The following is a 26,164-nucleotide window of genomic DNA, read 5'->3' on the forward strand; positions in this document are numbered from 1 at the left end:
AGGCAAGCATTCTACCACTAGGCCACACTCCCGGCCGCCATGAAACTCTTACCTCTAATAAACCACTCAAAACCCAGAAGTAGCCCTATGGCTCAAATACGCACAAAGCGGTTCAGGGACAGCACCTAGACCCTGAGTTCAAACCCCCCCCCACATAACCCACCCCCCCCCCCAAAAAAAGAAAAAGGGCTGGGAATGTGGCTTAGTGGTAGACTGCTTGCCTAGCATGCATGAAGTCATGGGTTCAATTCTTCTGTACCACATAAACAGAAAAAGGCAGAAGTGGTGCTGTGGTTCATGTGATAGAGCAATAGCCTTGAGCAAAAGAGCTAAAGGACAGTGCCTCGGGCCCTGAGTTCAAGTCCCAGAACTGGCAATAAAAAAGTATGCAGGGACCAAGACATGTGAAAGGGTATCAATGTATGTGAATTAATGCACCTTCTATCTGGCAAATATCATGTAACCCTTTTACTAATTACAATAAAAAGAAAAAGAAAAAGAAAAAAAAAGTATGCAGGGGCAGGGAATTTGGCTTAGTGGTAGAGTGCTTTCCTAGCATTCACGAAGACCCAGGTTCGATTCCTCTGTACCATATATATAAAAAAAGCTGGAAGTGGTACTGTTCCTCAATTGGTAGGACTCCAGCCTTAAGAAAGCTCAAGGACAGGGGCCGGGAGTTTGGCCTAGTGGTAGAGTGCTTGCCTAGCATGCACGAAGACCCGGGTTTGATTCCTCAGTACCACATGCATAGAAAAAAGCTGGAGGTGCTGAGGCTCAAGTGGTAGAGCTCTAGCCTTGAGAAAGTCCAACGACAGAGCTCAGGCCCTGACCTCAAGCCCAGAACTGGCTAAAAAAAAAAAAAAAGTGTGCAGGGCAGGGTGTCATTGGCTTATGCCTTTAATCCTAGCTATTCAGGAGGCTTAGATCTGAGGTTCATGGTTCAAAGACAGCCTGGGTAGAAAAGTCTATGAGATTCTTATTTCCAAAAAAACTCAGAAAAAGCTGGAAGTGGCACTGTGATGCAAGTGGTAGATTGCTAGCCATGAGCAAAAGAAGCTTAGGGACAATGCTGAGGTACTGAGTTCAAGCCCAGGGCTGGTACTCTAAAAAGAAAGAAATAACTTCTTTTTAAAATTCGTTTCCACTGTTGGGAGTGAACTCAGGGCCTCACATTTGGCAGGGGAGCGCTGTCATTTCAAGTGTGCCCTATCCCTTTAATGCCATTAAAAAAATTCTCCTCTGGCCTGGCACGGTAGCTCATGCCTGTAATCCTAGCTACCCAGATCTGAGGATCGAGGTTCAAAGCCAGCCTGGGCACTAAAGACTGTGAGACTCTTATCTCCAATTAACCACTAGAAAACCAGAAGTGGTGTTGTGGCTCCAGCAGTAGGGCAGTAGCCTTGAGCTGAAGAGCTCAGGAACAGCACCCAGGCCCAAAGTTCAAGCCCCAAGCCCCACCAAAAAAAAAAAAAAATCTGATTTAGAAAAATTAAGAAAGTATTTCTTGGTTGTTGATCCTGCAACTTGAACTGTGGGCCTGGGTGTTTTCCCTGTGCTTCTTTTTGCTCAAGACTTAGGATTCTATCACTTGAGCCACAGCTTTATTTTCAGCTATTTCTTGATAGTTTGTTGGAGGTAAGAGTCTCATAGACTTTCTTGCCTGGCCTGGCTTTGAACCATGATCCTCAGATCTCAACCTCCTGAGTAGCTAGGATTATAAGCATGATCTACCAGTGCCTAGCCACTTTTATTTTAATTTGCATTTTCTTGATCAAGGACGAGGTATGTTTTCTTGTGCTATTTCCTTCATGGCATCTCTGACATGTGTGTTCACATTTTTCTTGCTCATTTCTTATAGGATTGTCCTTTTTCTCTTGATTTGCAGTGTTTTTATCTTTTGGATGCTAACTCCTTATAGATTTCGTATTGAAATTTTTACTACTGAAACAATCTGAATGAATCAGTCATGGTAGGACATGTCAGTTATCCAAGCAACTGAAAGATTGAAACAGGAGGATATCAGGTTTGAGGCCAACCTAAATTATATAAGGACACCTTGTGTCAAAAGAAAGACCAGGACCGGGAGTTTGGCCTAGTGGTAGAGTGCTCACCTAGCAAGGCTTGATTCCTCGGTACCACATACATAGAAAAAAAGCTGGAAGTGGTGCCGAGGCTCAAGTGGTAGAGCTCTAGCCTTGGGAAAGTCCAAGGACAGTGCTCAGACCCTGAGCTCAAGCCCAGGACTGGCAAAAAAAAAAAAAAAAAAAGAAAGAAAGAAAGACCAAAGGCTGGGGTTGTGGCTCAACAGCATACCTAGCATGTGCGCATATACAAGGTTGGGTGTACCATCCCCAATAGTGTCCAAAATCGGAATGATTTGTTTCTTGACTATGTAGAAGAGCTCATATCAGCTTTCTTCTGGTGTGAATAGATTGTGACTTAGAGTAGCAGCAAGTGAGTATGGCCTGCAGGGTTCATCATCCAATCTGATCTGGGGAGGGGGTATACAATACGTAAATTGCCCCTGTGTCTTAGACCTGCTTCTCAGGGACATTTTTCCCATCAGGGAGAAACTGCCCTCTGTGCTGACATTCCATACATTCCAGTCTCAGGGCTGAGGGGTGTGTGTGTGTGTGTGTGTGTGTGTGTGTGTGTGTGTGTGTGTGTACATTCTCCTATCTGCTGTGGTCAAGCCTCAGGCCTTTGCTGCTCCCCAGTGTGTGTGTGTGTGTGTGTATGTGTATGTACATTCTCCTATCTGCTGTGGTCAAGCCTCAGGCCTTTGCTGCTCCCCAGTGGCCTTGGCCTTCTCTTACTGGCCCCCTGATTTGCAGGTCCTCCTCTGTGTATGTTTGTCACAGTTCATTGAGCTGTCACTGAGGGTTTATACAGTTTATGGGGATTAATTATACCTTGTATGACAGTTTGCATGGAGTATGTACCCCTTTCCTTCTAATTTATACCTTTGATTGTCAACTTCTGACAGGCAGAAACTCGTTTGTCTTTACATCCCATGTCTAATTCTGCTTGAAAATGGAGTTCAAGGGTTTGAAGAAAATTACATTTGGATCATTCTTTTTAAAGGTAGTATCACATTTTAGTGAATATGTCAAAAATTTAACTTACTAGTCTTTAAATGTTTTCTACACACACACACACACACACAGAAGCAGGCACAATTTGCAAGGTAAAAATGTGTTAATTTGGAGAAAGAGGAACTAACTGATTCACTATTATGTAGAAAAGATTTTGCCAGCTTTTGTGGTTAGTAAAAAAGCTATGTGTTCCGGTAGGGGAATTTTGTTTTGGTATTACTTTTTCTTTCCTGAGAAAAACACAGCACAAAAAGAGATGTTTTGCCATCTTGGGTGCAGGGGTGGGAGGCAGTGGGAGGCAGAACCCACAGGAGTGTGGTGGTGTGGGGACTGATGCAGTTTCCCAGGTCTGCTGTGTTGGGGGAGCAGAGGGCCTTGGAGCTTCGGATGAGGAGTCTAGTCCTGAGTAGCATCCTTATTCTGAAGTCCCACTTTGCTTATAAAATCACTGAAACAAAAACAAAACACATGGCTCTTGATTAAAGAGGAGAAATTCTTCTGTGAAAAGTGTTTTGGGACTTGATATTTACAATCCCAGCTTTGTTGGAGATAGAGATCGGGAGAATCACAGTTGCAGCCAACCCAGGCAAAAAGTTAGCATGATTCCAAGTAAATGAACCAGATGAGTGTGGTAGACTGTGATCGCAATCCAAGCTATGGGAGGCATAGATAGGAGGATCATATTCAGAGGCTATCCTGGAAAAAAAGATGACCCTATCTGAAAAATAAGTAGAGCAAAAAATTGGGAGTGGCTTCAAGTGGTAGAATGCCTGCCTTGCAAGCATAAGGATCTGAGTTCAAATCTCAGTAAGAAAGAAAAGGTTTGGGGGGCAAATATTCATCATAAAATGTCATTGAGCCCCCCTTGGGTTAGTTCTGAGAGAATCTCAGAACTGTGCTGTGTTCTGTTGACTGGCTAGACAAGGCATTTGGCATTATTCAGTGGGAGTCTCAGCTCTTTTGAGTTTTGGAATTGTACACTAAGTAGATAATTACAGTATTTTCTGAGAGTCTTCTGATACATGGTATGTGCTCCTGAAGTGTTGTTTGATGGGAGCCTTGAGTTGTAATCAGACCCAGTGACATTTTACTGTTGCCTGTGAATTGGGGCCTTGAAGAAATATTGTCAGTGATATAACCACAAATTCAATTTTTTTGTCAAGGTGCCTATTATTCCATCACTTTTACACAGTGCTTCATTGTACATTTCCTTAGGTCCTGTGGGAGTGTTTTGTGTTATCCCTGTCACTGTGTCACAGATACATGTTTTCACAGTCTTCCTTTCACTAACCATTTTTCAACCTGCTAAGTAGTGTTTGCAATTTTCTAATAGCTGCAGCATCCAGTAGCAAGGAGAGTACTATCTGTGTCTTAAAAATGTCACTGTTGTGAAAGTTGAAATAGAATCAAAATAAAACATTGTGTTTAGCCTGGCTTATGCCAGAACTCCTAGCTACTCATGAGGTTGGATCTGAGGATCTTGGTTCAAAGACAGCCCGGCACTAAAGACTGTGAGACTCTTATCTCCAATTAACTACTAGAAAACTGGAAATGGGGCTGTGGCTCTATAGCTCAAGGGGTAGGGCAGTAGCTTTGAGCTGAAGAGCTCAGGGATAACGCCTAGGCCCAGCGTTCAAGCCCCACGACGACCCCATTCCCCCCCTCCCAAAAAAAATAATGTGTTTATGGCAGTGCATTCTAGCTATTCAGGAGGCTGAAACTTGGAAGGTATAAGTTTGAAAAAGGCAGAAAAGTTTTGAGACTTCATCTCCAGTTAACTAACCAAAAGCTAAGCTGAAGATGTATCTGAGATGGCATAGCACCAGGCCAAACAAGTGCAAGGGCTTGAGTTCAAGTCCTATTACTGAAAGTGTCTGGAGCCAGGAGCATGGCCTAGTAATGGAGTGCTTGTTTAGCATAAATGAAGCTCTGGGTTTGATTCCTCGGTACAAAAAAGGCCAGAATGGTGCTGTGGCTTAAGTAGTAGAGCTATTGGGTTCTGAAACTTGATATAAATATTACCCCAGAGGGAGGATGTTGAAAGTATATACCAGAAGAACGTTTTGTTCAATCTCAGTTTTTTTTTTTTTTGCTGGTCCTGGTGATTGAACTCAGGGCCTAAGCACTGTTCTTGAACTTTTTCAAGGCTAGAGCTCCATCACTTGAGCCACAGTACCACTTCTGGCCTTTTCTGTATATGTGGTACCTAGGAATGGAACCGGAGTCTTCATTCATGCTAGACAAGCACTCTACTGCTAGGCCAAACTCTTGGCTTCAATCTCAATTTTTTTTTTTTTTTTGGTGCCAGTCCTGGGGCTTGAACTCAGGGCCTGAGCACTGTCCTTGAGGTTTTTCCTCAAAGCTAGCACTCTGCCACTTGAGCGACAGCACTACTTTCGGTGGCCGAACCTGGGTCTTTGCGCATTCTAGGCAAGCACTCTACTACTAGGCCAAACTCCCGGCCACTCAATCTCAATTTTTTAAAGGTTCATACACATCCAAAATAGGATCTGTTGTATGAGGATGCTTAAGTATGTGATAAAAGTATAAATGGGCCAGGTGTGATAGTACATGCCTGTAATTCTAGTCCTTGGGTATTTGGGGCAATAGGATTGTATGTTGGAGGCCAGTGTGGGCTACATAGCAAGAGCCTGACTTAAAAAAATCGAGGTTTGTGGTAGAGCCCTTACCTAACATGCACATTGTCCTGGGTTTGTTTTATACAAGGAGAAAGAATGAACAGAAATCAAAGAAAATGCCAAGAATTAGGCCAGTGGCTATGTCTGGTAGGGGGAAGTAGTCCCATCTGGAGGGGATGTGAGACTAGAGCAGTTTCTGGGTGCTACTTTTGAACGAATTCTTAACCTGCATGGTGAATATGCCTGTGTTTGAAATATCATTTTTTTCAAATGCCCATATGTCCCCCCTCCCCCCAGTCCTGAGGATCTAACTCAGGACCTTGTACATGCTACTCAAGTCCTCTCCGGTGAACCTCCCACGTCATCTTTACACACTTTTCTGTTGGTGTGTAATGCATTTTCCAGTTTATAATGTTGAGATGGTAGGCAGAGACAGACCCGCATCCTGGTTTGGGTTATGTGAGTATGTTGGGGCTTGTTGGCCTTCTGTCTCTGGTAGCTGGTGCATGCTGGGGGTATTAGAAGTCATATGTGGTTGTGTGCAGCCCTGATGGAGGACTTGCACCTGGATAGTGGAGCTCCCTGATGGCCTCTGCTCCTGGGTTCTGGAAAGCTCTCTGATGATCCAGCTGTACCATTGGCCCTTGAGGGCAGGACTGGAAGGACGAGGCCATAGGTTGTGGCACCTTTGAGAAGCAGGAGCAGTGGCCAGGATCTTTGCTGCTGTGAAAAGTGTCCCTTTGTGAAGCTTTCCCATGTGGGAGATGTCACCTCAGAGGTGAGGAAATCCAGCCTGGGGCGGGGTGTGTCAGCTACAGTGCTGGTGTTTGGCCAGAGGGAGACTAAAGCTGTGTTTTAGCACCAACACTTCTGTGTACGTGCAGCTCCTCATTTTAGGATGGTGAGGGTGAAGCTCACCTTTCTTCAGACTTTTTTTTTGGTTGTGGGGCTGGCTTTGAACTGTGATCCTCAGATCTCAACCTTCTGAGTAGCTAGGATTACAGGCATAACCACCATGCCCGGCTCTCTCAGTCTCACAGGTGAATTGGGAACTGCAGGGGACTGGAGGTTGGGTGGGGCCCTGTTGGTATAGCTCAGCAGAGCAGGGAAAGGACGGTGTCTCTTGGAAGATTCTGCTGAGATTCAGAGCCCAGTGTGCCCATTTTGGAGTGTGCTTCCCCTGGGAGGCTGCAGGATGAGTGTCAGCCACCCCATCCATGGCCTCCCTGTTGAGCAGTGCTGAGTGGCTTTAACCTCTTGGTTCTTCTCTTCGCAGTGCCCCTGTTGGAGATATTTTTACCTGGGGTGCAAGGGCTTCAGCCCAGGGATTTGTCTAGCTAGCTTTCATGGTACTGCTTCAGTGTGTCCATGAAAACACAGCTTTCAGAACAAACATTTTGTGACTTTGGGGAGGTTTGGGTCCAGTTCCCAACTAATGAAGACATTCAGAATATGTTTGGGATACCATCTTGGGGTGTCAGGATATTTAGTCATCAGATGAGCCTAGTCGGCTTTTCATGGAAAAAAGAGGTTCCCAAATTCGTTGAAAATGTGGTAGAAAACAAGGAACTGCCTCACATTCCCTTCTTGTGATACTCCTGGCTCCTGCTTTGGCCTCATATGTGTGGATAATGGCACTTCTGCCTGTCTGCCCCGCCCATGAAAGGCCCTATATATATATATATACCTTGAACTTGCTATTCCTACTGCAGGTCTGTATGCATTTTAAGTAGACTGTGCCGTGTGGCTCTGGGCTGATCCTGTCCGTGACTGCTGACCATTCTCCTAAAAGGACCCGACTTGGTTGCTGATGCCTGCTCTCCACTTACTCTCCCATGGCCTGAGACAAATGTCCTGTGACATGTTCTGCCACATTTTCACTTTCCACATGAGGACAGCCTAGAAAACCTGAGTCACTTTCTGACTCAGCCAACTGGAGCCAGGAGGAGGACTTACACACACACACACACACATACACACACACACACACTCTAAGAAAGATACTGAAAATGGATTAAATTTTGTTAGAGACAAGGGTATTTATAGAGGGTTTTTTTTTTTTTTTTTTTTTTTTTACCAGTCTTGGGGCTTGAACTCAGGGCCTGGATGCTGTCCCTGAGCTTCTTTTTGCTCAAGGCTAGTGCTCTACCACTTGTGTCACACTGGCTTTTTCTGAGTAGTTTAGTGGAATTTATAAAAGTCTCCCAGGGATTTTCCTGCCCAGGTTGGCTTTGAACCACAACCCTCATATTTTAGCCTCCTGAGTAGCTAGGATTATAGATGTGAGCTATCAGTGCTTGACTCTTCAGGGGATTTTTTTACTCCTGCTTTGTCCATTATTCTATGATTCCCCAAATTGGTACAGCTAATTTTACTTTTATACGCTGAAGTCATTGGGCCTCCTCACATGCAAACATGACCAAAGCCCAGGAGGGTTCTGGATGAATTGCCTTTCAACAAGTCTCTCTAGAGTCCTTTTCCTTTTTTTTTTTTCTCCTCTCTTTTCTTTGCACTACTGAAGTTTGAAGTTGGCCGTGTACTTGCCAAGCAGGCACTCTATTACTTGAGCCATGCCCTCAACTTTTTTTTTTTTAATTGGTGATGGGACTTGAACTCTGGGCCTGGGCGTTGTCCCTAAGTGCTTCAGCTCAAGGCTACTGCCTTACTCCTGAGCTACTTCTGGTTTTCTGGTGATTAATTGGAGATAAGAGTCTTTCACATGTGGTGCCTGGCCTGGCTCTGAACTGCTCGTGATCCTCAGATCTCTCTCAGCTTCCTGAGTAGCTAGGATTGCAGGCCTGAGCCAACTTGCCCGACCTGGTTGGTTGTTTTTGACCTTAGAATCTTAGGTTATTAGAATCTTGCTAATAGGCCCAGGTGAGACTGGACTGAAATTACTCTTTTTTTTTTTTTTTTTGCCAGTCCTGGGCCTGAGCACTGTCCTTGGATTTTCTCAAGGCTAGAACTCTATCACTTGAGCCTCAGCACCACTTCCGGCTTTTTTTCTATATATGTGGTACCAAGGAATCGAACCTGGGTCTTCATGCATGCTAGGCACGCACTTTAACCACTAGGCCAAACTCCCGGCCCTGGACTGAAATTATTCTATTTCTGCTTTCCTTTGTTGCCTGGAAGGCAAGTGCATGTCACTATATCCAGCCATTAGTTGAGATGGGAATCTTGAGAATTTTTATTTATTTATTTAGTAATTTTGGTAGTTCATAGGGCTAGAACTCTGAAGTTGGGCACTGTCTCTGAGCTCTTCAGTCAATGCTAGTGTTCTGTCACTTGAACCACAGTGCCACTTCCAGTTTTCTGGTGGTTAATTAGAGACAAGATTCTCATGGACTTTTTGCCTTGGCTGGCTTTGAACCTTGATCCTCAGATCTCAGCCTCCTGAGTAGCTAGGATTACAGGTGTGAGCCACTGACGCCCGGTTTCTTGTCTGAGAAGTCTTTGCCTAACTCACAGACATGAAAATTTTCTCCTTTCTTTTCCTCTAAGTGGTCTGTAATTTAACTTGTCCATTTAGGCCTATATCCCATTTCTATTCACTTAGTGTGTGCTGTGAGTTTGGGGTCTGCCTTTATTGTTTTGAGTGTGGTTCCCTGTGGTCTATCACAAAGTCCTGTTTGGATCCACATGCCATGGGCTACCCTTCCTTTACATACATACTGTTGAGAAATCAGAGCTCCTTAGAGGATTACACTTTGTGATTTGGGACCAAGCTATGAAGAAGACAGAGTGAAGAGACTCCAGCTCCTTGTGAGTGTGTGAAGGAAAATCCAGAGATGCTCGGGTCTGGAAAGTACTTCCTGAACTGAGCCTGTAGGCCAGAGAGGATGAGAGGTCCTCAGTAATGAGTTCTAGCAGCTTGGAAGGAGCCCAAGAGGCTGTTGATTGATATGATGAGGTAAGAGCATCTAAACTGCTGTAGGAAGATAGGGTACACAATGCTCTGTGGTGCAGGACTGCAGGGCAGGTGCCCGTGTGCAGAGACCCTGCAGCTTTCTGTTGCCAGAGATCTTACTTGTGATTACACTGAATGTTGGCAGAGGGGCATGATGTGTGTGTAGAGGGGTTGACAGCTCTAGGCATCCCTCATACCTCACTGTGGTCATATCTGTGAACATGATCTTTTTTTTTTCTACTTTTTTTTTGGTCAGGCTTGGAATTTAATCTAGGGTCACATTCTTTCTTTTCTTTCTCTTTCTTCCTTTTTTTTCTTTTTCTTTCTTTTTTTTTGCCTGTCCTGGGGCTTGAACTCAGGGCCTGAGCACTGTACTTGGGCTTTCTCAAGTCCAGTGCTTTATCACTTGGGTCACAGCACCACTTCTGGCTTTTTCTATGTATGTGGTACCAAGGAACTGAACCTTTTATGCATATTAGGCAAGCACTCTACCACTAGGCCAAACTCACAGCCCTTCTCTTTCATTTTTTATTTGTACTGGCACTGGGACTTGAACTCAAGGCCTGGACGCACTCTCTTAACTTTTTCAGTCAAGGCTGGCACTATAACACTTGGGCCATACCACCCCACCTGTAGTTTTTTGTTTTTTTGTTTTTTTTGCCAGTCATGGGGCTTGAACTCAGGGCCTGAGCCCTGTCCTTGGGCTTTCTTAAGGCTGGCCCCCTACCACTTAGGCTACAGCACCATTTCCAGCTTTTTCTATGCATGTGATACTGGTCCTTTTTTTTTTTTTGGCCAGTTCTGAGGTTTGAAATTTCATAAGTTAGGTAATGACTATATTTTTCTTTGGACAATGTCACCCCTTCCTTCCACCATTGCCTTTTTGATACTAGAGAAAAGAATATTAAGGATTTATTTGCCTGAACTGATTTTATACCATGATCTTCAGGTTTCAGCCTCCTGAGTGGCTAAGATTATAGGTATCAGCTACTGGTTGCTAGCTCACCCTCTTTTTCTTAATTAGCATTTGTTTTAAAACATGGGTATGTACTCTAGTAGATGATTGGTATTTGGAGTCATCCCTTCCAATGAGTGGAACTTTCACAGAGGGTTTTGGGCAAACTGGAGAGAGTGTTCAGGATTAGAGCACAATGTGTTATTTTGTTTGTTTTGTTTTTGGTTGGTCATGAGGTGTAAACTCAGGACCTACCTACTATCTCTGAGGTTTTTGCTCAAGGTTAGCACAGTACCACTTTAAGCCACAGCATCACTTTTGGTTTTCTGGTGGTTAATTGGAGATAAGAGTCTCCTGGACTTTCCTGCCTGGGCCGGCTTTGACCCGTGATCCTTAGATCTTAGCCCCTTGGATGACTAAGATTGCAGACATGAGCCACTTGTGTCCAGATACAATGTGTTTTTTGAGTCCCATCTTTTAGATGATCATGTGATCAAAGTTCAGCTTGTTCACCAGTGTGGTCATTTGGTAATCATTACTAAGCTCACATGTTGTCTTGGAAAATCTTTTTTTCTTTCATTTTTCTTTTTTTGTGGTATTGGGGATTATACTCAGGGTCTTGTGCCTACTCTAGCCCTGCTCCCATGTCTTTTGCTTTTATTTAGTTCTTGGGATGAGGTCTTGTTAACTTTGTCCCAGTTGGCCTCAAGCTCACTAGTCACCGGCCTCTGCCCTCCAAGTAGCTGGTATTACAGGTGTGTGCCACCACTCCCAGCTAACTCCTCTCTCCCTTCCTTCCTTCATTCCTCTCTCCCTCCCTCTCGTTGGTCATGGGGTTTGAACTCAGGGCCTGGGTGTTGTCCCTGAGCTTCTCTACAGTGTCACTTCTGGTACTGTAGTGGTTAATTGGAGATAAGAGTCTTACAGACTTTCTGGCCTGATTCTTCATCTTCAGATCTCAGCTGATTGAGTAGGTAGGATTACAGGTGTGAGCAACATCACACTTGTGAGCATCCGCCTCAAGTCTTACCTCTTGAGTACATGTTTGTATGTGTTTTTCTTTTTTTCTTTTTTTTTTTTTTTTTGCCAGTCCTGGGCTTGAGCTTAGGGCCTGAGCACTGTCCTTGGACTTTCTCAAGGCTAGAGCTCTACCACTTGAGCCTCAGCACCACTTCTGGCTTTTATCTATGTATGTGGTACCGAGGAATTGAACCCGGGTCTTCATGCATGCTAAGCAAGCACTTTAACCACTAGGCAAAACTCCCAGCCCTTGTATGTGTTTTTCTTGGGCATATTTCTATCAGTAGAACTACTGCATTGTAAGATGGCTTTGCATCTTGTTCAAAGGATCTGCCCTGGCATCATGGATCTAGCCACTGCACATGCATGGAGTTTCCTTATCCTCGCTAACACCTGTAGGGTTTTTTGTTTGTTGTTATTTTGTTTTTTGGTATTAGAGCTGGTACTCAGGGCCTTATGCTTAAGTGTTGGTGCTCTATCATTTGAGCCATACTCCAGTCTAGCATTTTGCTGATTGTTTTGTAGCTGGAATCTCATAGACTTTTCTGTCAGAGCTGGATTTTAAAGCCATTCCTCCTGACTAGCTAGGATTATAGGCATGAATCACTGATGTCTGCCTTGTGATTGTCTTTTTTTTTTTTTTGCCAGTCTTGTGCTTGGGGTCGGGGCCTGAGCACTGTCCTTGGACTTTCTCAAGGCTAGAGCTCTACCAATTGAGCCTCAGCACCACTTCCAGCTTTTTTCCATGTATATGGTACCGAGGAATTGAACCCAGGTCTCACTCAACCACTAGGCCAAACTCCCAGCCCTTGTGATTGTCTTTTAAACATTTTTTATTAGGATCATTAGTTTGTGATGTCTTTCTGTGGTTACGGTTTGCATTTCCCTGATGGTTAGTAGTGTTGGGTCTCTTTATCTTTTTATGTGCTTAGTGGCATAAGTACATTCTCTCCCCACCCGCTGCTTGGCAGTACTGGAGTTAGAACTAAGGGACTTGCCAGGCTAGTCGCTGTACCACTTGAGCTATACCTCTAGTCCTTTTTTTTTTTTTTTTTTTGGTTAGTTGTGGGGCTTGAACTCTGGGCCTGGATGTTGTCCCTGGCTCTTCAGCTTAAGGCTATTGCTCTACCACTTGAGCCACAGCGCCACTTCTGGTTTTCTTGTGATTAATTGAATCTCACAGACTTTAGTGCCTGGGCTGACTTTGAACCACAATCCTCAGATTTAAGCCTCATGAGTAGCTAGGATTACAGGTGTGAGCCACAGGTACCTGACTCATCCAATTCTTTTTACTTTGGGATTATTGTTATTATTATTATTATTATGCCAGTCCTGGGGCTTGAACTTAGGGCCTGGGCACTGTCTTTGAGCTTTCCCAAGGCTTACCACTTGAGCTACAGCACCACTTGGCTTTTTTTTTTGTGTATGTGGTACCAAGGAATCAAGCCAGGGCTTTGTGAGTGCTAGGCAAGCACTCTGCCACTAGACTATACTCTGGGCCTACTTCACTTATTTTGGAGATGAGGTCTCCCATTTATTTTAGGGCTGGCCTTGAACCTCAGTTCTCCTTTGTATGAATTTATACAGCTGGGATGAGATGTTTGTGCTGTCATATCCAGCTTATTATTGGTTGAGATGTGGTCTCATTAATTTGTTGTCAGGGCTGACCTTGGATCTCTTTCAGCATCTGCTTACCCCCTAGGATTACTAGCGTGGGCCATTGACTATTTGCTCATCCTTGGTGTAACATGTCTGTAAGCCTTTGCCCCTCTTTCAATGGCTCCATCACCCTCACCCTTGAGTTGTAACTGTTCTGTTCATTTTTCCTGATGGACAAGTAGGTGATGCCTCCTCTTAGTGAATCTTTGGAAGAGACTGATGTCCACCTTATTGTGGACAAGGTAATGGCCTGATGGGGGTGGGTCTTGCTACGTGCCGTGTCCAGAGTCCACATACTGAGTCAGCAAGGGTTGCTGTGAGGCCCTAAGGTCTTAGCTGCTGGCTCTAAAGCATTCACCTTCTCTCCCACAGGCCTGCCAATGCCCCAGGATATTGAGCATAGGCCTCCCAATTCCAGTCCAATGCAGCAGCCCCAGGGGAACCCACTGCTGCTGTCCTACAGCTTGCAGGAGCTGCTGGCCCGAGACACTGTGCAAGTGGAGCTGATCCCGGAGAAGAAAGGCCTCTTCCTCAAGCATGTGGAGTACGAGGTTTCCAGCCAGGTATGTTGGAGCTGTGTGGAGGGGGACAGTTCCAGACCAGAGTGGCCAGGAGGGTAGATACTGCGCAGGCTCACAAGTCCCCTTTAGCTTCCAGCTGCAGGGGGCAGGTGGAAGGGGTGTGGAGGGGAGGCCCAGAGATGGAGCCTCATCGAGGCAGAAGGTATGGTACTCTGCCTGTCATGGGCAGTGTAGGCCTTTCAGCATTTTGGTTCACTTAGAATGGGTTTGGAGGACTTTAGTTCTTTCTTCTGGGTTGGGAGATTCTTAGCCCTCCTCAAGAGCCCTGAGTTTGCAGGGACAGTGTAGAGCCACACCCCTCTGAAGGGGAACAGAGGGGAAGCAATGCTGGTGTTTGTGGAAAAAGACTCTTGGACATCTGGTCCCAGGACAAAGGTGAGACCTGGGGAACAGATGTCTTGTCTTGGCGGTCAGCAGTGAGTCTCACAGCCTGGGGCTTTACTGCCCTTTGGCTGGGAGGAAGGCTCAAGATTAAGGCAGAGTCACTTCCTCTGGAGCACTTGAAGGACAAATAGGCTCTCACTGTGGCTGTGGTAACTATGTGGTTACTCTTTGGCCTGTGGCTGGTGCAGAGAGCCTGCCTTCCCCCGCCCAGGACTGGAGGGTCTTTGTGCAGTAAGTTGCTCCTTAACTCCAGTAGCCAGTCCAGACTTTTTATTTATTTTGAGATAGGCTGGGTTTGGAACTCTTGATCTTCCTTCCTCTGCATCCCAAGTACTGGGATTAGAAGAATGTACTGCCAACCTGGCTTTTCCAGGCTCGTTGAGCTGTTGGTCCCTTAAATAGGTGGAGGCCCATTGTGAAGGCCTTCTGCATAGACATCTGAGAGTGGATGTCCACCTATTCACCAGAGCCAGTGGCAGGTTTCCTCTGTCTATGTCCTTCCTGTTCCTTGTATGTGTGAGTCTGCAATGTGTAGGCAGGGGTGGAAGAGATATCCTGAGCATACATGGAGATGTAGGTTTTATGCAGTCAGCCAGTTAGTACTTCATTTAATTAACTGGTTAGGTCGTTTATTTGTGGTACTGGGGTTTGAACTCAGGGTCTTGCACTTGTGTTTTCTAGATAGGCGTTTTAACCACTTGAGCCACACTGCCAGAGGCTGGCCTAATCAAAATCTTGAGACCCTTTCTGAGAAATTAAAAGCATAAGTGCCAGGAGTGTAGCTTAAAGTAGTACAGCATCTCTCTAGTACGTGTAAAGCCCCAAATTCAATCCCCAGTACGGAAAAATAGAAAGGAAAAATGACTCACTTTAAAAACTATGTTTCTGGGGCTGAGGGGTTAGCCTAGTGGTAGAGTGCTTGCTTAGCATTCACAAAGACCCGGGTTCGATTCCTCGGTACCACATACGTTGAAAAAAGACAGAAATGGTGCTGTGGCTCAAGTGGCAAAGCTCTAACCTTGAGAAAAGCTAAAGGACAGCACCCAGGCCCTGAGTTCAAGGCCTAGGTCTGGCAAAAAACAAAAACAAAAAAATACTATGCTTCCATACGTGAAGGCATTAGAGGATTCTTAACTTTTGGTAAAGGCCTGATGATCAAATATGAAGAACTGGGGTGTTATTTCTGTGGTGAGATAACAAAAGCAGGTGATAAAATCCTGGTTTCTGATGTCTTGTCTGACCACTGAACCTTCATTTTGTAGCGTTTCAAGTCCTCTGTATACAGACGTTACAATGACTTCGTCGTGTTCCATGAAATGCTGCTCCACAAGTTCCCATACCGCATGGTGCCAGCCCTTCCGCCCAAGAGAGTGCTGGGAGGTGAGGCTGGTGCATGCTCCTGGGTGGGTTGGGGGGGCAGGATGGAGCCTTTCTCCTGGAAGAGGGCTATTGTATCTCATTGCAGACTCTAGTCCTGCCCCTGCTCTTGCCTTACTGTCAAGGATGGGATGGCCACAGGGCATGAAGGACTGTCTCAGCATCCTTGGTCCAGTGGCTCCTTTTGGCAAGATGACTTGCAATAAAGGAAGTGCTTGAAACCAGGTTTTTAGACCCAGGCCCAAAGTCCAGGAGTGCCATGTTAGGTCTACCCGCTCAGGCTTATATGCCAGATATGGTGAAAGGCAGAAAAAGACTTATTCCAAGGCAGTCATAGGAAGACAGCACTCTAGTACATGTTCATCCATCTTCAAATTAGACATTGGCTTCATAAATAGCATTGGGGATGAGATGAGGAAGGAATGTGGAGTTAATGTAGTCCCAGGTCATAGTGTGGTATGGTTGGCCAACAGTCTTTATCTCTGAAGGAGTTGTTAGCACTTTACAGCTGAACTAGGAATCGGAACAAGTTGCCTGGTGGTTGGTGTGCTGAGCTTTTGGCTGCTCTGTTTTAGATAAGAAGGCTTTGCTGTCTTAGGGGCAGCTGGCTTTGTGTCACAAGATGCTTATCTGTGACTCCTCTTCCTCCTGGAGCCCACATAAAGTGACTGCAGCAGGGAACAGCTCGGATCAAAGAGCACAGATCCCAAAGTGGGGGGCTGGGTGTCCATTTCTTAGTTAATTCACAGGCCCAGCAAAAGCAGCTTTTGGAAGTCTTTTATAATCCCCCTCATTGTGTTTGAAGCTTCTTCAGTCTTAAGGGAATTAGACTTCCATGGGAAGAACAAAGAACTGGAATCCGTAAGTGAAAATTACTTGTTTAAGCTGGTACCGGTGGCTCATGCCTGTAATCCTAGCTATTCAGGAGGCTGAGATCTGAGGATCGCAGTTCAAAGCTAGCCCAGGCATGAAAGTCCATGAGACTCTTATCTCCAGTCATCTACCAGAAAACCAGAAGTGGTCCTGTGACTCAACGTGGTAGAGCAGTAGCCTTGAGCTGAAGAGCTGAGGGACAACACCCAGGCCCAGAGTTTAAGTCCCATGACCCAATTCCAAAACAAAGAAAAAAGTTTGCTTTTCCACAGCTATAAATTAGTCATTTTAATGACTTGCATTTGGGCACTGGTGACTAAAACCTGTCATCATCGTAGCTACTCAGGAAGCTGAGATCTGAGGATCATATTTCCAAGCCAGCCCAGGGAAGGAAATCTGAGACTCTCAAAATACTTTTTTAATTTTAATTTATTCTTTTTTTTTTTTTTTTTTTTTTGCCAGTCCTGGGCTTGAGCTCAGGGCCTGAGCACTGTCCTTGGACTTTCCTCAAGGCTAGTGTTCTACCCTGAGCCACTGCACCACTTCTGGCCTTTTCTATGTATGTGGTACTGAGGAATTGAACCCGGGTCTTTGTGCATGCTAGGCAGGTACTCTACCATTAGGCCAAACTCCCGGCCCTATGAGACTCTTATTTCCAGTTAATCACCAAAAAAACCAGCAACTGGCAGCCGGGTGCGGTGGCTCACTTCTGTAATCCTAGCTACTCAGGAGGCTGAGATCTGAAGATCACTCTTCAAAACCAGCCAGGGCACCAAAGACCATGAGACCATGATCTCCAATCAATCACTAGAAAAGGAGATGTGGGGCTATGGCTCAGGGGAAGGGCAGTAGCCTTGAGCTGAAGAGCTCAGGGACAGCATCCAAGCTCAGAATTCAAGCCCCATGACCCATAAAACAAACAAACAAATAAACAAACAAACAAACAAAACCACAGCAAATGTCATTGTGGCTCAAAGTGGTAGAGCACTAACCTTGAACAAGAGAGTTCATGGACAGCATCCAGGCCCTGAGTCCAAGACTGACCAAAACAAAACAACCCCCAAACACTTCCTTGTAGACAAGTAGTTTAGCCGGGTGGGGTGGCTCATACCTGCAAGAAGTTTAATGAACTCTGATTTAGTTATGATTCAGTTTTGTAGGTAGTTAAAAGTCTGGCAAGGATATATATTGATAAAGTATTTCTTTAAAAGTCACCTAATTTTTGCAAGTATTACTAAGGGCAGAGCAGAATAGTATTTCAAGATTATCTTTGAGGTTTCATGTCTTTTTGGGGGGCAGGTGGGAGGGTTGGTCATGGGGCTTGAACTAGGCCTGGGCGCTGTCCCTGAGTTCTTTATCTCAAAGCTACTACCCTACCTCTGGGCCTGGGCATTGTCCCTGAGCTCTTCAGCTCAAAGCTACCCATCTACCCTTGAGCCAAGCCCCACTTCCTATTTTCTGGGAGTTAATTGAAGATAAGAGTCTCAGGTCTTTTGTGCCCCAGCTGGCTTTGAACCTTGATCCTCAGATCTCAGCCTCCTGAGTAACTAAGATACAGGCATGAGCCACTGGCTCCTGGCTTAGCCACACTTTCACTTCTAGCTTTTTTGCTGGTTAATTGGAGATGGATCTTGCATTGCATATTTGTTTGCCTGGGCTGGCTTCGAACTGCAGTCCTCAGATGTCAGCCTCCTATGTGTCTAGAATTATAGGTGTGAGGTACTAATGCCTGGTTCCAGCTCTGGTTTTTGCTCCTTAATTGGAAATTGAGTCTTTCAGACTTTCCTGCTTGGGCTGTCCTTAGATCTCAGCCTCCTGAGTAACTAGGATTGCAGGCCTCAGCCACCAGAGCCCATCTTAGATTTCCCTTGAAATGAAAATGTTTATCCCAAATGAAGTTAATTAGTTTCTGGGGTAGAGATGTAGCTCTGTGGTAGAGTGTTTTCCTGGCCTATGTAAGGCTTATCCTGTGGATTTTAACTGATGACAATCAGAAAACTGAGTTTCATTCATTTATCATCATAAGAGTGTGTTGATAGATGAGAATGTCAGGAAGGTGTTTTTTTTTTTGTTTTGTTTTGTTTTTGTTTTTGTTTTTTGCCAGTCCTAGGCTTGAGCTCAGGGCCTGAGCGCTATCCTTGGACTTTCTCAAGGCTAGAGCTCTACAACTTGAGCCTCTGCACCACTTCCAGCTTTTTTCTATGTATGTGGTACTGAGGAATCGAACCTGGGTCTTCATGCATGCTAGGCGAGCAATCTACCATTAGGCCAAACTCCCAGCCTCAATTTTGTTGTGTTTTTGAGACAGGGTCTTGCTATGTAGGTCAGGCTAACCTGAAACTCTTCATGTTTCTGCCTCAGCCTTTCAAATGCTAGGATTACAGGTGTATGCCACTTCATGCAGCTCTCAGTAATTTTTTTTTTCTAGTCCTGGGTCTTGAACTCAGGCCCTAAGCACTGTCCTTGGGCTTTTTCATCAAGACTAGCACTCTGCCACTTGAGCCACACCACCGTTTCTGGCTTTTTCTATGTATGTGGTACTGAGGAATCGAACCCTGGTCTTTGTGCATGCTAGGCAAGCACTCTACCACTAGGCCCAACTCCCAGCCCCTCTCAGTAGTTTTGATTGAAATGGATAGATCTTGGCTTTGCCTTGTAGTTCCTGAATCTAGTGTGTGTATATATGGATCATGCAAGTGTGACTTTGCCATTGCTCTATGCTCTTGGGGCCCCTTGTCCCAACAGACCTGCCCTTGCTGGCTATGTGGCCTCCCTGACTCCTTGGGAGGCTGTTCAGAGCTGAGCCCACTCTGTGTGGTGACCCCACATTCTTCCTCAGCGGACAGGGAATTCATTGAGGGCCGGAGGAGGGCCCTGAAACGCTTCATTAACCTGGTGGCTCGGCACCCCCCATTCTCTGATGATGTCATCCTCAAGCTCTTCCTCTCATTTAGTGGCTCGGTAAGTATCCTGGGGTGTCCCTTGGGGGCTGGATTCTGTGGCCCCCCCAAAGGCTTCTTCATAATTAAATCTTCACATTTCCTGTCTCTTCCGCTTCATGCCCCTAGCTTCGATTCTGGGAGGGAATTCATTCCATTGTGATTAACACTATATAAGTCCCTTTCTTCCCACATGATAGGTCGATGGGATACCGAGAGGCATCCATGGTGTTGCAAGATTGACCTCAGGGCCTTGCATTTGTTAGACTGGTGCTCTGCCATGTGGGTCATGCCTCCAGCCTTGACTTTGCAGGACTTTGTATAGCAGGAGGAAATCTTGGATGGTCAGTGTGGTGGCTTTGGAGACTTGAAGCCAATTTACAGAAAGTACCAGGGACTACTCTGCTGTAGGGAAAGGGCTGCTTGAATGGACATTCTGGACCTTTGCTTTTTACCTGGCTGAAAGGCAGGGGACCCAGGACATAGTCCAGTTGGCTCAGGTCTGGCTTCCTCTTGATTTGGGTCTCTGACTTCTTTCAGAAGGTGGCAGGCTTTTGCTGGCTGGCATCCCTGGGGAACCCAGAGCAGACTGCACTAAATACTCATGAGCAGTGTGCTGGGGATAGAACTCTGTGCTAGATAGGTACTCTGACTCTGAGCTACACTTTTCACTCTAGTGGAACCTTCTTTCAAGGTTCTTTTTTTTTTTTTTTCTTTCCTATGGTGATAGAGATGGAAGCTAGAACCTCGAGTATGCTAGGCAGATACTGCCACTGAGTCAAACCCCCAGTTGAAGTATGGCCCCTGTTTTGGAGAGGGGCTGCCATGGGAACTGAATGGAGGGCCTCACATTTGCTAGGCCAACACTGCTACTTGAGTCTCATTCTTGTCCTTTTGCCTCCAGTCTCTTCTTCAGATTGGTTCTCTCACTTTTGTCTGGGTTGCCCTTGGACTATGATCCTTCTTCCTTTACCTCATGAGTAGCTGGGATTATAGGCCTGCAGCACCATGCTGACCTGTAGTGTGACCCTTTGAGCCCTAGGATGGAGCAGAGCTTTTGATTACCAAAGGAGGAGCAGGATAGGACCTGGGGACCTGCCTGTATTGCCAGCAGAGGCCTGAAGGTGTGGTGCAGGGGGCATCCCTGTTTTTGTGATGGTAAAGCACCTTCATCTCCACTTGAGCACAGAAGGCTTTTTTTTTTTTTTTTTCTACCGGTCTTGAGCTTGAGCTCAGGGCCTGAGCACTGGACTACTGGACTTGCTCGAGGCTAGAGCTCTACCACTGAGCCTCAGCACTAGTTGTAACTTTTTCTATGTATGTGGTACCAAGGAATCGAACCTGGGCCTTCGTGCATGCTAGGCAAGCACTCTACCACTAGGCTAAACTCCTGGCCCAGCAGGTTTTGTAACTTCCCTCAGCTTCTTTTTTTTTGGTAAAATAGGAAAAGGAGAGAAGTGATACCACTAGTTCTCTGAAACTCTAGATTTCTGAACACAAAGACACATGCATGTTAGGCTTTTTTCCTGTATTCCTCTTGTCTTCTCCAGTAAAGTTGGGTTCAGAAGGCTGCACTGTGTCCTGGGGCTGGGACAGGATGCTTGCTTCCTCTGCCCATCAGCCCTTCTGGGGCGCTTGGACTCCCCCATCCAGTGGATCTGTCCACAGGAGAAGCAGCCCCAGCTTCCCTCCTGGTGCTCCAGTTGGAATGCAGAGTGTCTGACAAATTGGATGAACCTGATGTCAATCTCTGGCTGTGCTGTCTGTCCCCACTTTGTAGGTGGAATTCTGTGGTTTGGGAAGGAGACTTGGCTCTGCTGCTTTCACTCAGTCAGGTTTTTCTGCAGTTTTGGCTAAGGACAGCAAAGTGATTCTGAATGCTGATGGGGGAGCAGTCAATATGGATGGTGGCTCTTCAGGCAGGAGTGAATCTCACCTTTCTCACACTTGCCTGCTTTCAGTTCAGAGTTGTGCCAGTGGAAGATGGTGAAGCTATCTCTTTTCACTGTTTTATTATTTATTTGAGACAGGGGTTCACTATGTAGCCCAGGCTGGCCTCCAACTCAAGATCTTCCTGATTCTTCCCAAGTTCTGGGATTTCAGGTGTGTACTACCACACCTGGCTTGACTCTTTCCTCTTGCAGGATGTGCAGAACAAGTTGAAGGAAGCAGCCCAGTGCGTTGGAGATGAATTCATGAACTGTAAGCTGGCTGCTAGGGCCAAGGTAGTTTTCTAATTTTGCCTATTTCTTCTTCTTAACCAGAGAAACCGTAATGTTAACCCTTGGTGATGCTCATTTCTCTCTGCTGTGGGCCGGATCATGCTGTGCCCACCGCATGTCTATTCCCTTGATCGCTTTGGTCAATGCTCTGCATTGGAGTCTGCCTCTCTTACTGATGAGTAAACAAATTCAGGGCTGTCCATGTCCTGAGATGCTAGGCAGCAGGGTCACCACCTCCCTGTCACCCTCCAGGACTTCCTTCCAGCTGATATCCAGACCCAGTTTGCTATGAGCCGGGAGCTGATTCGAAACATCTATAATAGCTTCTACAAGCTGCGTGACAGAGCAGAGCGGATGGCATCCCGGGCCATTGACAATGCTGCTGATCTTCTCATATTTGGGAAGGAGCTCAGGCAGGTGGCCCTGGAGGGGCTGGGTGGGGAGGCTGTTCAGGTGGGTGGGGCCAGGCCACCTGTGTTTCCTGTGGGGAGCAAAGTAGGCTGGGTAAGTGGGGTTTGGAATGCTGAAGAAGAGGCTGAGGGCTGGGTTGAGTGTGTGGTTTCTACTGTAGTCTTCTCCATGTCCCTCTAGAGAGGGCAGCCTGGGGCTGGCCAGGCCTTCTCTTTTTTTCTTTTTTTGGCAGTCCTGGGCTTGAGCTCAGGGCCTGAGCACTGTCCTTGGACTTGCTCAAGGCTAGAGCTCTACCACTTGAGCCTCAGCACCACTTCCGGCTTTTTTTCTATGTATGTGGTACTGAGGAATTGAACCCTGGTCTTCGTGCATGCTAGGCAAACACTCTTAACACTAAGCCAAACCCCCAGCCCCAGGCCTCCTCTTGTCCCCTGCACACAGGCCATACAGGGCCTGCCAGGGAAGGGAAGGGAAGGGAAGGGGGAAGGGGAAGGGAAGGGATTTATAGGGTGAGGGGTGGCATCCAACACAGTGCCCTCTCCTGGCCTCTGGGTAAGTGCACAGGCCCCTCCCATGAGCACAGCTCTGGGGTCAGGCCTGTAGCTGAGTGCTGTGTCTCCAGTCATGTGTGTTTCACTTCCCACAGTGCTTTAGGGTCTGACACCACCCCACTGCCCTCATGGGCTGCTCTGCATCTCAGCACATGGGGCTCCCTGAAGCAGGCGCTCAAGGGTCTATCCGTGGAGTTTGCACTCCTGGCCGACAAGGCTGCACAGCAGGTGAGTATGGGATTTTCTGGGGGCCCATGTTGCCCACCCAACCCCGCTCTGTATCCTCTATGCTTAGAGCACAGGAACTCCCTGTCCTCATGTGTTCCCAGTGGCTCCCCTAGAGTCATTTATGCCTAAGCTTCCAGGACAGAGACTAAGTGGGTTCTGGTGCTGGAAGGCTTCTGGGCCTTGGCTTTGCTGAGGTTAGAACAAATCTGGGAGTCAGATATGGTGGTGCACAAGTGTAATCCCAGCACTCAGGGGTCTGACTCAGGAGGACATCAAGTTTAAGGCTAGCGTGGACTTTGTAGACTTGATAGTGACATTCTGTTTGTTTTCTTTTGTTTGTTTTCTAAGTGACAAACAACAAAAGGAAACAGGGGAAGGAATCTGTCCTTAGACCTGTAATCTTGGACTCTGAGGAAGCTTCTGCATCTAGAGCAAATGGTTCCCATTGTGCTAAGTGAGCCAACTAGTGCTCAGCATCTTTCTCATCTGGATAACTTAGCTGCCAGCACCCAGACAGATTCGGTCCTCTTTTCCTGTCTCCTCAGCACCAGTGACCCCAGCAAGTGCTGCGGATGTGCAGGCAGGGGCTGATCTCAGAGTTCAGTAGACAGAGGGCCGTGGGCCCAAGACAGAGTGTAGTCATGCATAAACCCTCTTCTGGACTTTTGGATTCTCAAACTGTTAAGTAACTTAGAGGTGGAGACCCTCTTCAAGCTGCTAGCAGACAGTTGTTCTTTTTACTTTTCTTCTTTCTTTTTCCTTTCTTTCCTTTCCTCTCCCTCTCTCCCTCCCTTCCTCCCCGTTTTGCTATTTTCTCTCTCTTCCTCCCTTCTTCCCTCCTTCCTTCCCTCCCTCTTTCCCTCCTTCCCTCCCCTCCCACTCTTCCTCCCTCCCTTCCTTACTTCCTCCTTTGGGTTTGAACTCAAGGTGCCTTACCACTTGAGCCATCATATTTCTAGACCAGCCTTTTCCTCTTTTTTTTTTTTTTTCTTGGTTTGAGATCTGAACTTGAACTTTGTCCCTGTGGCTGCTTTTGCTCATTGACTGGTGAAGTCCCAACTGAGACATACCTCTAACCCCTAAGGATTGGTTCTTTCCTTCAGCCCAGCTTTTTGTTGGGTAACTAGAGTTGGAATCTCACAAATTTTTCTGCCTGGGTTGTCCTTGAACCTTGATCCTCAGGTCTCAAGCTTCTTAGTAGCTAGGATTACAGATGTGAGCCATCAGCTCCTGTTTAGCAGACTGTTTTAAGTGCATATCCTTATAAACACTTGCTCCTTTCCCCAGACCTGAAGCTATTCCGGTGTCTCTGTTTTGGGTGTACACTGCTGGGGATTGGGGCTCAAGAGGGAATTTGATCTCTGCTGGAGTAGAAAGTCCTGGGTTTTCAGTTCTGCTCCTTATGTCTATGAGCTCACATTAGAGGCTGCCTTTAGGGCTTTGGAAAATTTCTCAGTTGGTTCTGGGTCTGTCCTTTTCCAGGCTGACAGGTGCCACTCTTCCAGGGTGGGAAAGACAGAGAAGTGGGTGTTTTTGGCAGGATAGAGAGGCAGGAGCTCAGAGCATGGCCTGCACTTGGTAGTGTGCTGCTCTGACACTGCTCTAGTTCTTTGGGACTCCTTGCCTCTCTTTCCCCACTGATTATACTCTGGATTGTTAAACACCCATCTTCTGTTAACTTGATGCACCCTCCTTTCCAGCTGCAAGTCAGATGGGACAGTGAAGCAGGGCCTCCCTGGTCACACTGAGCATGGGAGTCTCTGGAGGCCATGAACCCCCCAGCTTTGCAGAGCCCTGGTTAAAGGGCCAGCAGCAGAAGGTTGTGAGGACTTTTCTCAGCCCAGTGGCTGCTGTGCTCCCACCAGAGCTGAGTGCCAGGAAAGAAAGGCCCAGGTCCTTGCCCACACCTCATCAGTGGAAGATGGTAGTTCTAGGTTCTGCCCAACCTTGTGCTTCTGTGATACTTCATGAGTTCTATTTTGAAACATATTGCCTGGGGAAATACTGCTTCCAGATTATTCTTCCCTGACCTTAGTTGTAGGGAAATTAATAGAACTTTTTTTGGGGGGGGGGTTATTATTGAGGTAGAGCCTCCCTATGTAACCAGGTGCCCTGGAACTAGTAATCCCAGTTGAGGCCGAGGCAGGAAGATCACAGGTGTGAGGCTTGGGCTCCTTTTGTATTGTTAGTCTTATATGTGAAACCACAAGCTTGGTGGCAAATGGTCTGAGCAAATGGGGGATCCTGAGTCCCTTCTCCTAGGAGAGTAGGGAAGAGGCCCCCTGGGAGCAAGGTACTCATGGTTTTCTGCTGTTCCTGTAAGGATTGCCAAAGGAAATGCCACATGGATTTATTGAGATAGAGACCAAGCTGCTGCCTGCACAAGATAGAGGCATGTGGGACAAGTGAGCTTATGGTGGGAGGAGGAAGATTCTATAGGGGAAGGTAAGGAAGGAGTTGTGGCCACAGTGAAAAGTGGAGGTGACCTCAGAGGATGGGGAAATCAGAGCCCGAGGGACCTCCCACTGCCCCAAGGCATGCCAGTTTCCTGGGTTACACATGCTAGGCTGGGACTTCTAGGGTGCATGGGGAGAGAGTCAAGGGAAGACGCCAGTCTCCTGGGGGACCTAACAGTTTCCTCCCCATGTTTTAAGAACCATCAGCACAGTGGTCTGGAGCTTCTTGGCTACAATCTAGGCTGGCTTTGGATGTGGGATTCAGTGGCCCAGGAGCCTCTGGGAGTGAGGCGTGTCCTGCAGTCCCCTGAGGGGGCCGCAGCCCTGCTCCTACCCCAAGGCTCCTTTGTCCACAAAATTAATATCTTCACTTCCTGTCTGTTCTCCACCTCTTCCTACCACAGTGTTCCCCTACCACAGTGCTCTATGAACACATGGTTTTGGGCTGAGCTGCTCTCTCCTCTCTCCTCTCGCTGCCATGACTGGAGTGCTGGTGTTTGGAGAAGCGTGCTGGTCAGGCTGTTTGTGTTCCCAGAGTGCCTGTACCACGTGTATGCTGGAGGACCACAGTTCTTGATGGAGATAGGCTCACTGATGCTCACTCGTGCGTGAGCTCTGAATGCTGGGGAGACACTGGGAGCTGGGCTGCCTGTCAGTAACAAGGCTGCACCCACCTTTGTGTTCACCCTTGCCCTTTCCCCCACTGATGCCTGTGCACAAACACCTTACCACCACCTCTCCTCTTGGTGTGACCTTTCTTATCCTGTGTTGGTCAAAGCATCAAAACAGCAGCATTTCTGTGTATTTGTCTTGCTCATCTCTCTCCTCCTTTGCTTTCCTCCCAGACCTGCACCTCTTTCCTGT

The 26,164-nt window shown here is 46.7% G+C and overlaps 1 protein-coding gene across 3 annotated transcripts in view; it reads left to right on the plus strand.

Moving 5' to 3' along the window:
* Snx8 (sorting nexin 8) overlaps positions 1 to 26,164 on the plus strand; it is a 47,324-nt gene that overhangs the window by 14,274 nt on the left and 6,886 nt on the right. For all 3 annotated transcript variants that reach the window (XM_090329853.1, XM_090329854.1, XM_090329852.1), the window contains exons 2-7: positions 13,651 to 13,841; positions 15,506 to 15,623; positions 19,333 to 19,454; positions 21,577 to 21,657; positions 21,907 to 22,067; positions 22,712 to 22,844. In XM_090329853.1, coding sequence (XP_090185979.1) covers positions 13,659 to 13,841; positions 15,506 to 15,623; positions 19,333 to 19,454; positions 21,577 to 21,657; positions 21,907 to 22,067; positions 22,712 to 22,844 — 798 coding nt within the window. In that variant the 5' untranslated portion in view covers positions 13,651 to 13,658. The remainder of the gene's footprint in view (positions 1 to 13,650; positions 13,842 to 15,505; positions 15,624 to 19,332; positions 19,455 to 21,576; positions 21,658 to 21,906; positions 22,068 to 22,711; positions 22,845 to 26,164) is intronic.

Source organism: Megascapheus bottae, chromosome 3 (assembly GCF_031878675.1).
Source record: "Megascapheus bottae isolate mThoBot1 chromosome 3, mThoBot2.hap1, whole genome shotgun sequence".
Lineage (NCBI taxonomy): Eukaryota > Metazoa > Chordata > Mammalia > Rodentia > Geomyidae > Megascapheus > Megascapheus bottae.